Source organism: Ovis canadensis, chromosome 2, assembly GCF_042477335.2.
Source record: "Ovis canadensis isolate MfBH-ARS-UI-01 breed Bighorn chromosome 2, ARS-UI_OviCan_v2, whole genome shotgun sequence".
Lineage (NCBI taxonomy): Eukaryota > Metazoa > Chordata > Mammalia > Artiodactyla > Bovidae > Ovis > Ovis canadensis.
In genome coordinates this window covers 246904751-246917742 of record NC_091246.1, presented here as the reverse complement: position 1 = coordinate 246917742, position 12992 = coordinate 246904751, and the positions used below count along the sequence as shown (strand labels likewise).

Genomic DNA, 12992 nt, shown 5'->3' with positions numbered 1-12992 from the left:
GCACGGTTACTCAATAGCCTAGCCATGCTCTCACACTTAGTTGTGATGTATCCTTGGGTGCTTAGCCATTCAGGGCTTTAACTTTGTCACCAGAAAAAGGGAGCTTTGATTGTGACTGTTGTTGCTTAGTTGCTGAGTCACGTCTGACTCTTTTACAACCCCATCGACTACAGAGGAGCCCACCAGGCTCCTCCGTCCATGTGATTTTCCAGGCAAGAAATACTGGAGTGGGTTGCCATTTCCTTCTCCAAGGCATCTTCCCGACTCAGGGATCGAACCCACATCTCTGGCATTGGCAGGCAGATTCTTTACCACCGAGACACCAGGGAAGCCCTTTGATTGTACCTACTGCTATGGCTATTGTAAGAATTAAGTGAATTAAGAATTATGTAAAACTCTGAGCCCAATGCTGAAAAAAGAACATGAGTAAATGCCCCCCAAAATAGAAGCTAATGAACGACTATGGCCTAGAAGACCCAAGTGTTGTCCAAGGGCCAGCCCCTCTCCTCACCATATTGATCTTCCCTTTAGGGTGAACCAAGGCTGACATTAAGATGGCGGTCACTGTGCTAACCGCCAGGGCGTAGTAGGTGTTGAACACGGCCATCTTTCTTTCCTCTGCAATGTCCAGCAGAGCAGAGTTGAAACTCGGCCAGAACATCCACAAGAAGAGGGTGCCTGCGGACCAGAAAGGGTCAGTGGCCAGAACCAGCATTCCTGCTCCAAAGCCTCAGCCTCAGGGGACTTCAGACAGGAGGCTCCCAGACCTGGCCAGTCTCGTCTCTGCTACTTTCTTGCTCATCAACTTTGGACAAATCTGGTCTCCTCTCTGAATTCTTAAGTCGGCAGGGCCCAGCTAACATACTTTATGGGCAAGGAAAAGTAAGGCCCAGAGAGTTGAAATCACCAAAACCCAAGCCTCCTGACTCTAGCCTATGATGGCCACATGCTTATTTTTTTTTTAATTAATGGAACTCTTCCACTTGGCCCCATGTCCTGGTATTCAGTTGCCTGCTGGCAGTCTCACTGCCTGATTTCCTTCCTCTAAGCCTCTCCCAGCCTTTAAGTTCATCACTTTTACTGAAACCCTTCAAATTAGGCATTATTACTTCTCTCTTCCAGCTCCCATTCTTTCCTCCACTCCCAAGTCTGCCTTTTTTCATCCATCCAATTCCTTTCTTTAAGTTAAGGACAAAAGGATTGGATAATCTAATCTTATTTATTTATTTTTAAATTTAAATTTGGCTGCATCAGGTCTTAGTTGGGGCATGTGGGATCTTGGTTCCCCAACCAGCAATTGAACCCTCACCCCCTTGCTTTGTAAGGCGGATTCTTAACCGCTGGATCACCAAGGCAGTTCCCAGATAACCTCATTTAAACTGAGATGTAACAAGTCTCTCCTCTCCTCTGGGTATCAGTGAAGAGAGTTTCCCTAGAGGGGAATGCTTCCTTCAAAGCTGTGAATTCATCAAATACTGCTTGAGGAAATGGGTTATTACAAAGGGGCTTCAGACACCCCGGGGAAAGTTGGAAAAGCAGAGAGATTTTTCTGCAGAGTTGTTTTGGATCCTCCTGCTCACCCCAGATCTGAGCCCACCCACATCATCTTGTCCTTACCCAGCATGGTGAACAAACTGGGGCTCGTTGCTGTCTGATCTTTGTCCTCCGATGCGTTGGGCAGAGGCTTCTGGAGGCAGCAGACTACAGTCAGCCCAAAATAGGCCGCAAACATGTGGATATACATCATGCTTACATGGTTGTCCATCTGCAACAAAACCCAGTGGAAGCAGTGAGCATCAGCAGCCTCTGCTCCCAGGGAAATCCCTGTGTTCCGTTTAGGAAGTTCTGCCTTCATGCAAGAGGCATGACTTGAAGTCAGGAGACTGACTCCACCCAGCAGTCCCCCTTTCAGAAGAGCCCCATGAGTTGCTGTGTATTTATTTATTCCTGGTAGTTTTCTGGTTGGCTTTATTTATTTAATTGGCTGTACCTTTCAGCTTGTGGGATCTTAGTTCCCTGACCAGGGACTGAACCCAGGCTACAGTAGTGAAAGCGCTGAGTCATAACCACTGGACCACCAGGGAACTCCCCTCTGGTTGGCTTTGATTGCTTTGGGCCAAAGTCCACTTACCTGGGGGAAAAGCCACATGGACACGTACCCCACTGCTTCTTGCATTTTGGCAGAATTTCAACTCTTTGCATGGAGTATGAGTAACATAAACTTTGCAACATGAAGCTGCCAGAGATTTTATAATACCAAGCTAAAATCTTCAGAAAATTCAAGCTATGTGCTAATTTTGCTTTACAAATATTAGGTAGATAGAATAGGAAAAAGGAGTCCAGAGTAAAGTGAAGTCGCTCAGTCGTGTCTGAGTCTTTGCGACCCCATAGACTGTAGCCTACAAGGCTCCTCTGTCCATGGGATTTTCCAGGCAATAGTACTGGAGTGGATTGCCATTTCCTTCTCCAGGGGATCTTCCCAACCCAGGGCTTGAACCCTGGTCTCCTGCATTGAGGCAGATGCTTTACCAGTGGTGGCTAAAAGACAAAGAAGGGAAAAGCCCGTGAAAATAGGACAAAGGAGTGAGGACCTCAGGTTAAACAAACAGCCCTCCTGGCTAGCCCAGTTTACGTAGGGCAGGCTCAGAGGGAGGAGAAAAAAAACATACAAAAGGAGGAGGGAAAGGGTTTCTCTTCTTCTCCTGTCTTTTGGATCGACCTGCCCTCAAGGATTTGGGCTTTCTAAATAAAACTACACTGTAACATGGAGCTGTAACACTGGTCCGTCCGTCACTTCAAATTTTTGCTGTGGCAGACTGAACCAAGGAAATTACACACTCCCCTGACACAAATATCAAATTTAGTAATCCTTCATAACTCAGTGGGCTACTGTTAGGTCCTGTCCACTGTGCCTTCAAAAAAAAAATCCAGATGTGGCAGAATTTTTACCGCCATGCCTCAATGACCCCCACCTTGGTTTAAACTGACTTTAATACTTGCCCAAATTGTTGTGATAACCTTCTAACTGGTCTCCCTATTTCCACCCTTGTCCCCCAACTGACTCTTCTCTATGTAGCAGCCAGAGCGATCCTGTTAAAATCTAAGCCAGCTCATGGCACATTTCTGCTCTGAATCCCCCAATGATACCTGTCTCCCTCAGTGTCAAAGTCGGCGTTCTTAGTATGACCAACAGGATTCTGTGTGACCTGCTCTCCCACAACCCCTCTGACTTCCCCTCCTGCTCATTCCCTGGCTCTTCCTCAAAGCCGCAGCCATGCTCTCACGTCAGTACCACTTTGGACCACCTGTTCTACGGCCTGGAGTACAGAGTAGAGGGGGTGCTCTACTCTGGGTACAGGCAATAAGGGGATGCGTTGTCTGTTGAGAATTTAAAACAATAATAAAAGCAACTAAAAGTCCATCTCCTTTTTATTACAGCTGAAAGTGAAAGTGTTAGTCGCTGAGTCGAGTCCGGCTCTTTGTGACCCCATGGACAGTAGCCCACCAAGCTCCTCTGTCCGTGGAATTCTCCAGGCAAGAATACTGGAGTGGGTTGCCATTCGCTTTTCCAGGGGAACTTCCTGACCCAGGGATGGAACAAGGGTCTCCTGCATTGCAGGCTTATTATCATTATATACCAACAATTCTAAACAATGTATCAGTGGATTTCTCTGGGGGTTCAGTGGTTAAGACTCCATGCTTTCACTGTAGGGAACACAGGTTAGATTCCTAGTCCCCTCTTCCTAGGAAAGTTCCACATGCCATGATGCAGCCAAAAAAGAATAGCAATAAAATAAAAAATTCAAAGGAATAGTGTCAGTAATAAGATCCTCCTCTTGAAAGATGCAGACCACGCCCACAGCTCTGCCCTTGATCTGCACCTGTCCTCAGATACCGATGCGACTTGCACACCTGCTGCCATCTGCTCTTTACTCAAAAATTATTTGCCCGATGAAGCCTTCCCTGGCCACTCTCTCTAACACCTTATCCCCTCTCCCAACTATTCATTTCTTCCTTCATTGTATTTTTTCCTCCATTGTACTTATCACTAGCTATCATGCTATAGAGCCCTGCTGTAGAGCAGTCGGCAAAGAATCTGCCTGTGTGCAATACAGGAGGCATAAGAGATGTGGGTTCAATCCTTGGGTTGGGGAGTTCCCCTGACCCAGGGAACTTGTAACCCACTCCATTATTCTTGCCTGGAGAATTCCATGGACAGAGGAGCCTGGCAGGCTATAGTCCATGGGGTCAAAAGAATTGGACATGACAGCGACTGATACTTTCACTTTCAACATGCTATCTCTTTTGCCTATTTTATTGATTATTGGCAGCCTTTCCCTCTGCCGATAAACAAGGAAGTTCCATGACAGTTACATTTTCCCTCTGCCTAGAAGAGTGCCTGGTACAGAACAGGCTCAGAACAAATATTTGTGAAATGAATGAATGAAAATGTAAGGAACACTTAGTCACATGTAAAAAATGTAAGTCTGTGGAATTCTCTTGTAAGAATGCAAGAGACCTTGCATTTTAAATCTCTTTGAGGTCTCCCAGGAATCTAAAAACCACATTTGGCAATTGTCAAATTGGTATCCTCATTTCTTGAGTTGTGTCAGAGCTGAAACAGCTCCGGTTTCTGGTTCTGGTTTCCCCCGAGTCCTTCCACAAAAGAAGCCCAGGCTGAAATGAAGTTTTTAGGAAGACGTGAACTCTCAAAATCAATGCTAAACCCTTCCCTGGACCAGCTAAACTGACATATTGCAGAGAAGAGAGGAGATGGCTTTTGCTTAATGCAGCTTTCTAAAAGCACTATGAGAACCATAACAAAGCAGGAGAAGGCTTATAATGCGCTGCCTGTGGTGAGGAACTGACCTCTTTCCTTGACAGCCGAGTTTTTATTGTGGGAACCCCCTTCCACAGCATTTGCTCAGTGTGTTTAAATGTTGAGCAGACACCACACTTTTGCAACCCCATTTTGGCATGTCTCTATTTTTTTTTTTTCATCACAGAAGCTGTAGCAAATGGAGATGGAGCCCTCCCGCTCCACCTCCTCATCCCTTATCCCAGAGACCCCTCCTCACATCACCAGGACTCACGTTGAGGTAGTTCATGCCGACCAGCCTCGTGGCACTAAAGACTGTCACCTCTATCAGAGTCATAATCACCAGCTGCAGCAGGTTGACCTTCCCCAGGACGACACCCGCGGAGATCAGCACAGATATAGCACTCATGGTGGCTCTCTGAATCCTGGGGAGAGTGGGCAAGACAGGGATGACAGAGAAGGAACAATGCCTCTCATTCATTCATTCATTTATTCAGCAAACACTTGTTGAGGACCTACTCTCTGCCTGACACTTTTCAAGAAACTGGGGACAGAAAAGGAGAGCAAACACACATTTCTACTTTCATGGGGATGGATGCTGCCCAGTCTGGAATATCTTTCATTCTCTTCTCCCATCAGGGTGGCAGCCACACGCTGAGAGATTGATCTGGACACACTCTTCCAAGCTAAGGATGCGCTGAGGTTCTCATAGGAACATCTGACTGCTAGGATTCTGCTCTGGGCTTCTCTTCAGCCGTCATCACACACAGATGCTCAACAGAGGGCGCTCTTCACCTGCCATCCCTCCCGTGATGCAGGCACCGCTTTGGACAGGGAAGTCTGACTGTGCTACTGTCCATGGGATCCCAGAGAGTTGGACACGACTGAGCGACTGAACTGAACTGAACTGAATCCTCATCTCTCCCTCTCCTTGTAGTGGAAAAAAGACTGGGTTTAGAAGAAGGACAAGTCTGGCTTCCAGTTCCAGCTTTTCCACTTGAGTAGCTATTTAATCTCACTGAGCCTGTTTCTTCATCTGTAAAATAAGAATGATGGTAGTACTTATCTCATGAAAGCGGGGTGAGGGATTAGAAGGAATGGTCGTGCCCGTGTGTGGAGCACACCAGGACTGGCACAAAGAACTAACTCAGTGCTATTACTGACTCTTTCCTTCCCTTGACAAGGTTAGTGTGGGGATTTGGAAAGAGAAAACAGCTTCTGTTTTCAAGGCACTTACGACTGGCCTGTGGAGACAAAGCAGACATCACGACCCTGTCAGTTAAGACGATCTGTGATATCACACAGCTTCCCAAGTGGCTCAGTGGGTAAAGAATATGCCTGCAATGCAGGAGCTGCAGGAGACTCTCAGGTTCGATATCTGGGTTGAGAAGATCCCTAGGAGAAGGGCATGGCAACCCACTCCAGTATTCTTGCCTGGAGAATCCCATGGACAGAGGAGCTTGGCAGGCTACTGTCCATGGGGTCGCAAAGAGTCAAACATGGCATGTGATACCACAAGGCAAAAGGGGTTCATTGGAGAAAGAGAGCACTGGGAACTGGACTCATCAGGGAGGGCTTCCTGGGGGAGGTGGTACCAAACTGGACAATCTATGGTGGTTAAGCCAACCCACCCTCCTCTGGGCACCTTGCTGAGACCACCTTTCCCCCTAAGAGTTGATGATGATGCTATCACCACTGCCGCCATCATCACCATCATCATCTGCTGAGCATTATGGGTAATAGTCTTGCAAGCACATCATCTCACTTAAATTTAAATCCTCCAGGTAATCCTCTGCAAAGCGATGGTGCTAGGTACTATCCAGTACATCCATTTTACAGGTCAAGACATTGAGATTAGACGAGGTGACTTTTTTGGTAATGACCACACAGCTAGTTAATGACAAACACAAGGTTCAAGCCCACCCAGCTGACCTGGGCTCTAACGTTTGGACACAGCCTTCCCACTGTTTGCTGCCAAGGTAGTGTCCTGCTGAAGGCTCAAAGATTTTGGAAGAAAGGCAAGGCCAGAGGAGGGCAAAGGGTATGGGGGAAAAGTCTCAGAGGGACCAGGAATTATTGGAAATAATGGGTCACTCAGTGTTTCACCGTGGCTGACCGTGATCTCTTTGGGGTGAACACTCATTTCATTCAGTTCAGTTCAGTCACTCGATCTTGTCCGACTCTTTGCAACCCCAAGGACTACAGCACGCCAGGCTTCCCTGTCCATCACCAACTCCCAGAGCTTGCTCATTTCATTGGCAGAGGGCTAATTCAAGAGATTCTGTGCCAGTGGCAAGATTTCAGACCCCAGGGATGGGGGCGGTGTTGAGACAGTGAAGTGCAGTGCTTAGGACAATCTCTCTCCAGGCTGCCAAGGCTGGAATCCTGACTCAGCCACTTCCTGGCTGTGTGGCCTTGGGCAAATGCCTTAACCACACTATGTTTCCATTTCCTCATCTGTAAACATAGAGGCAAGGCCTTTGGAGCTGTTGGGAGGGCAAAGTGAGTCAGACACAGTTGGGGGTAGTTATTGCTATGATAGGCCCTCAATGTACAGCATTAAAAATATCACACATTTTAGGGTTCTTTTTTATTTTTATCTTTGTTCCAATAACCAATTACGAAGTCCTTACTATGTGAGGAAAACAAAGGAGGAGAAGACTGAATAAGACAGGCCCCTGCCCTGAAGGGACTGGTCATTGATGACTCAAGGCAGAACCGATTTAGAGCCAAGTCAGTCTACACCGGTGGGTGAGGCCTCAGGAGGGAGAGGGAGAGGGCCCGGCTGGGAGGCAGGCCTGGGCACCGCCCACCACCCCAGTCAGAGCAGGAAAGGTCGGAAAGGAGCCCATTGTTCAACATTGTGAAGCCGGTCCCGTTGAGGGTCACTGCCAGGAGGACCCAAGCGGTCAGGGTGGGGCAAGGGCGTTCACTCAGGCGATAAACGGCCTCTTCTTGTCTTTCCAGATTGAATCAAGAGCAAACAGATTCCTGCAGGCAGGACGTCAGAAGAAGGGGGAAGCCTGGAGATGCCTGGAGACTCAGGTGCAGGAGGCCAAAGGCTTGTGTGACTTAAGCCACGGCTGCAGAAACCCCAGACCAGGACCACCCTGTCAGGGTTCCCCCAGAATGCCCTTTGTCACTTCCCAGGTGCTTACTGGGGTGGGGGTGGGGGTGGGGTTATAGAATCCCCCTGGGGATCAGCTCTAAAATGGTTTAAAAGAAAAAATGCGGAGGGGACTTCCCTGGCAGTCCAGGGGTTAAGACTCCACACTCCCAGTGAAGGCAGTGAGGGCTCCATCCTTGGCTGGGGAACTAGGCTTCTGCAGGCTGCACATCAGGGCCAAAAAATGGGGGAAAAAAAAATTTTTTTTTAATAAAGAAGACCGAATTAAAAAAAGAAAAAAGGTGGCGAGTTAATTTCAGGGCCAGTGGGGAGCTGGCTAGACTGTTTCTTATCGTGACCACTGCGCAGTGTGTGGGAAAGGCAACAGAATGAAAACTGAAGCCACTTCCACTGCTTAGCTGTGTGACCCTAGGCAAGTGTCTTGTGAGCTCAGAGCCTCTTGTTCCTTGACGGTACACCACATCAGACCCCTCCATGAGAGAGTTAAACAAATAATGTTCGTGGAGTGCCCAGCACGGAGCCTGGCTTGTAGAGAGGCGTTTAACAGGAGTGCCCAGAGTTTTAACAGGGTATCCCAGTGGAGGGCAGAATGGCCTTGAAAGGTGATGGGGGCTCCCCAGATACTTGAGATAGGATTTACCATCATATGGGCAAGAAAAAGTTTCAGAACTGGATAAAACCAAAAAACAATTAAAAACATATTTTTTTTACCTTGTTCCTCCTATTGACTGTGAATGACTTATTTCTGCAGATATGTACAACTTAATGGATGTGTATATGTGCATATATGGGCTTTCCAGGTGGCTCAGCAGTAAAGAATCCACCTGCCAATGCAGGAGACACGCAAGATGTGGGTTCAGTTCCTGGGTCAGGGAAGATCCCCTGGAGGAGGAAATGGCAAACTGTTCCAGTGTTCGTGCCTGGAAAACCCCATGGACAGAGGAGCCTGGCTGGCTATAGTCTGCGGGGTCACAGAGTCAAGACTGAGCCTGTAGCACCGTGTGTATGCACATATATACTCTTGTGTAACCATCACCCAGAATACATAGAGAATGTTTTTGTTATTTAGTCGCTAAATCGTGTCTGACTCCTCTGTGACCCCATAGACTATAGCCAGTCAGGCTCCTCTGTCCATGGGATTTTCCAGGCACGAATACTGGAGTGGGTTGTCATTTCCTTCTCCAGGGGATCTTTCTGACCCAGGGATTGAAACTGCCTCTCCTGCACTGGCAGGCGGATTCTTTAACACTGAGCCACCAGGGAAGCCCAAGAGGACGTTCACTGCATCCCATAAGCTTCTTTTGAGCCTTTTCCTAATTAATAAACACCTTTGCTGCTGCTAAGTCGCTTCAGTCGTGTCTGACTCTGTGTGACCCCATAGACAGCAGTCCACCAGGCTCCCACATCCCTGGGATTCTCCAGGCAAGAACACTGGAGTGGGTTGCCATTTCCTTCTCCAATGCATGAAAGTGAAAAGTCAAAGTGAAGTTGCTCAGTCGTGTCTGACTCTTAGCGACCCCACGGACTACAGCCCACCAGGCTCCTCCACCCATGGGATTCTCCAGGCAAGAGTACTGGAGTGGGATGCCGTTGCCTTCACCAAATAAACACCTCAGGTAACCATTATTCTGACATCAAGCAACACAGGTTAATTTTGCTAGTTCTTCTAAAGACATCTAAATAGATCAAAGTCAACTGAAAGAAACTAAAGGCATGGCTATTTCTTGTCTACCAGCATTTGAAGATTGAAGGTACTTCCTTCTTTTCAAGAGACTACCTTTCTGAGTGTGAGATTTCTTTCTTTTTGTCTAATCTCTGTTATTTTTTTCTTTGAACTAAAATTCACTGTATAAGTTTTCAAAATCAATAAAAAAAAAGAAAGGACACAAGGAGGGCTGTAGATCTGGGTCTCTTGTGATGCCACAGAGGAGGGTTGTCATATTAAACAGAGGATGCCAGTTAAACATGAATTTTAGACAATGTATAACTTCTTAGTTTAAGTCCTGAATATTGCATGGTGTTGGCGCTAGAAAGAGACATCCCAGCACTTCTAGAATCTGCTCTCTTGGACCCCAGACCCCCGAAAACCCAGAAGTGATCCAGCAGCCACCTAGTTACCTGGGCATATCGATGACCATCTTCCTAAGGGAGATTTCTATCAGGAGGCCATCCAGCAGGACTGCCAGCTGCACCCCAAGGGCCAGCAGAAAGAGATTGAAGGCTATGCTGCTCCAGCAATGTCTCCGCAAAGAAGTATTGAGGAAGCCGAAGCCAAGGGTTGCCATGATGAACACATCCTGGAAGTCTGCTCAGGGGAAAGAAGGAGGAAGAGAAGCAGACAAGGTGGAGGGTTGTGTTAGAGTTTTACGGAACGGCAGCTGGAAGGGGCATTAAGGATCATTGAAGAGAGCTTGGTTAAGTTACTTCCCCTCTTTAAGCCTCAGTTTTCTCATCTGAATAATGGGGATAATACATACAGGGTTGAGGGAAGGAATGACTGAGCTAACACAGAGCCTGGCCCACAGTGAGTGTTCAACAAAGGTAGCAATTACTGTTATTATTGAAGACAATAATAGAACACGCGTAGGGAGTCAGGACCCATCCTTGGCACATAGCTGACATTCTGTAAAGGTACTGACCTCTTGCTTTCTGAGAATCAGGTTTAACCTCCTGATCATGCGTAAGCGAAAATAAGGCCACATAATTTGGTGACTTAGCTCAGGTCATTCAGAAAAGAAGGGGCAGTAGCGGGTCTAGAGGTTCACAGGCAAGAACCAAATTATCTTTGCAAAAAACAGCTCTCTCCTTTGGCTCCTGCTGAGGGGCACCTGGGGGCCATCGGAAAGCACCAGGGCCACCTGGGTGACCCTCCCTTTCCCAGCCTCAGACTTTGTGCGGCGGCTGCCATGGCAGATGAGTGAGAGGGACTCAGCTGATGTTCCGGAGGGGACCGGGAAGAGGAAAGGGCGGATGCTTTGAATCGGCTCCAACTTTGCAAAATGGGTAACGGTTTGGGCTCTGGAACTAGATAAGCTTGGGGTTCTATCAGGGCTCTGGCACTGTCCAGCTGTGTGGTTTAATCTAGCTATTTAACGTCTCTGAGCTTTAATAACCGCCTACACTTACTAAATGTTTGCCAAATGCCAACGCTGTTTAAACCACTTCATGTAAACTATCTCGTTTAGTTCTCATAAGCATCCTTCACCGTAGGGGCTGTTATTCTCACCATTTTGCAGATGAGAAAACTGAGGCATAGAGGAGTTATCATTTGCTTCAGCCAATAGGGTTGGGATTTCAGCCTAGAGGATCTGTTCTAGAGCCTGTGTCTTGAGTTACCACACTATCTGCCCTCTTGATATTCCCTTCTATTAAGTGGGAAAAATAATTATATCTCCCTCATCAGGTTGCCAGAATCAAATGGTATAATACATGTAATTGCTCCAGAATAGTAAAGACCATTTTATCAACAAACACCAACTAGGTTCACATGTGTGCAAATGCCTGGCGTGAAGTCTTACAGGAATTCTGCCCCCAGCTCCCTGCCCCCAAGGAGATTATCTCTGGGTTTAGGAGAGTTCTATTTTAAAAAAAATTTTTAGTGTTAAAATTTTCTACAACTGTTATGAAGAGAGTAGGTAATTTTTTCTTAAGGAAAAAAAGCCTGTGCTTTGAGGCCAGACAATTTTGTCTGACCTCAACTCTATCATTCTCTATTAGGTTAAATCATATTAAATTGCCAATATCTGACCATTTGACCTATAAGAATGGCAATTTGTATGTTTCAGCTTCTTAGCTGCATGGACTTTGGGTTGCTTACTCCCCTCATCAGCTAAATAAGAGCAATTATCCCTGCTCAGAGGGTACTGGGAAATCCAAAGGAAGTAATGTTTTGTTCAAGAGCTTGGCACTGTCCCTGGCACATAGAGAAAGCTCAGTAAATAGTGGCTATTCACCACCAGCACCATCATCACTTTCCCAGGGGTAAGAAGTCACCTGGTCTCCAGCCTTGGGTCTGATAGCAACAAGGAAATTCTTCTTTCCAGAGCTTTCCAAATCCTCTTCAACTTACATTGAAATTTACTTTCATTGAAAAATAGAGGTAGCTAGGGTCTTGCACACAGGACTTGGGTGAATATCCCAGGTCAACCGGATTACAGGGGACCCAGGCATCTCCATGGGATGTGGGGACTTGTGGAGTGGGCGAGAAGTGGACCATCAAGAGGATTCGACTTCTTGCACCTTCTTCTCTGACATGAGGAAGGGGGAGGGGAGGCAACGTTTCCGTCTCCCGCTTGTCTCCCCTTAGGAATGGTGGTGGAATGGGCAAATTTTGTATAGGGGCTTCTCTTGGGACTGCTCGATTTCCTCCAGGAGCTGAGCAGAAACTACCTAATGAAAATCATAGCGTGTATTGGGGAGTGGTGAGGCCTATGGCCAATTGGAGATATCACACGCCACTTTAGATGTGCAAATTCTTTTTTTTAAATTAATTAATTTATTTTAATTGGAGGCTAATTACTTTACAATACTGCGGTGGTTTTTGCCATACCTTGACATGAATCAGCCATGGGTGTACATGTGTCCCCCATCCCGAACCCCCTCCCACCTCCCTCCCCATCCCGTCCCATCCTTCTGGGGTGTCCCAGTGTACCAGCTTTGAGTGCCCTGTTTCTAGATATGCAAATTCAATCTTTCCTTAAAAACTGCTGTTAAAAAAAAAAAAAAAAACCCGTTCCTTCATTTTGCAGCAATGCTATATGTAAAGGGTCCAGACTTACTGAAGATTCCATGAGTAGGGGAGTCCTTCCATTTTCCTCTCATTCTACAGAAGGGATCCAGAGACAGCCTGTGACTTCCTCAATAGCACACAGCATGTCTGTGGCAGAACCAAGCTCTGGACTCCTGGGCAGTGCCCTCCCCTCAGTGCTCGGCTATCTCTTGGTCTTGTTTGCCCACACCTCACTAAGGGACCTAAGGCAAGTCCCTTGCCTTCTTGGAGCCTCAGTTTCCCTATCTATAGCTCATGGGATTTGAACTTCATACTCT

The 12992-nt window shown here is 47.0% G+C and overlaps 1 protein-coding gene across 2 annotated transcripts in view; it reads right to left on the bottom strand.

Moving 5' to 3' along the window:
• LOC138434388 (RH-like protein) overlaps positions 1–12992 on the bottom strand; it is a 40209-nt gene that overhangs the window by 18606 nt on the left and 8611 nt on the right. For both annotated transcript variants that reach the window (XM_069578997.1, XM_069578998.1), the window contains exons 2-5: positions 10065–10251; positions 5094–5244; positions 1618–1765; positions 512–678 (exon numbers count right to left, since the gene is read on the bottom strand). In XM_069578997.1, coding sequence (XP_069435098.1) covers positions 512–678; positions 1618–1765; positions 5094–5244; positions 10065–10251 — 653 coding nt within the window. The remainder of the gene's footprint in view (positions 1–511; positions 679–1617; positions 1766–5093; positions 5245–10064; positions 10252–12992) is intronic.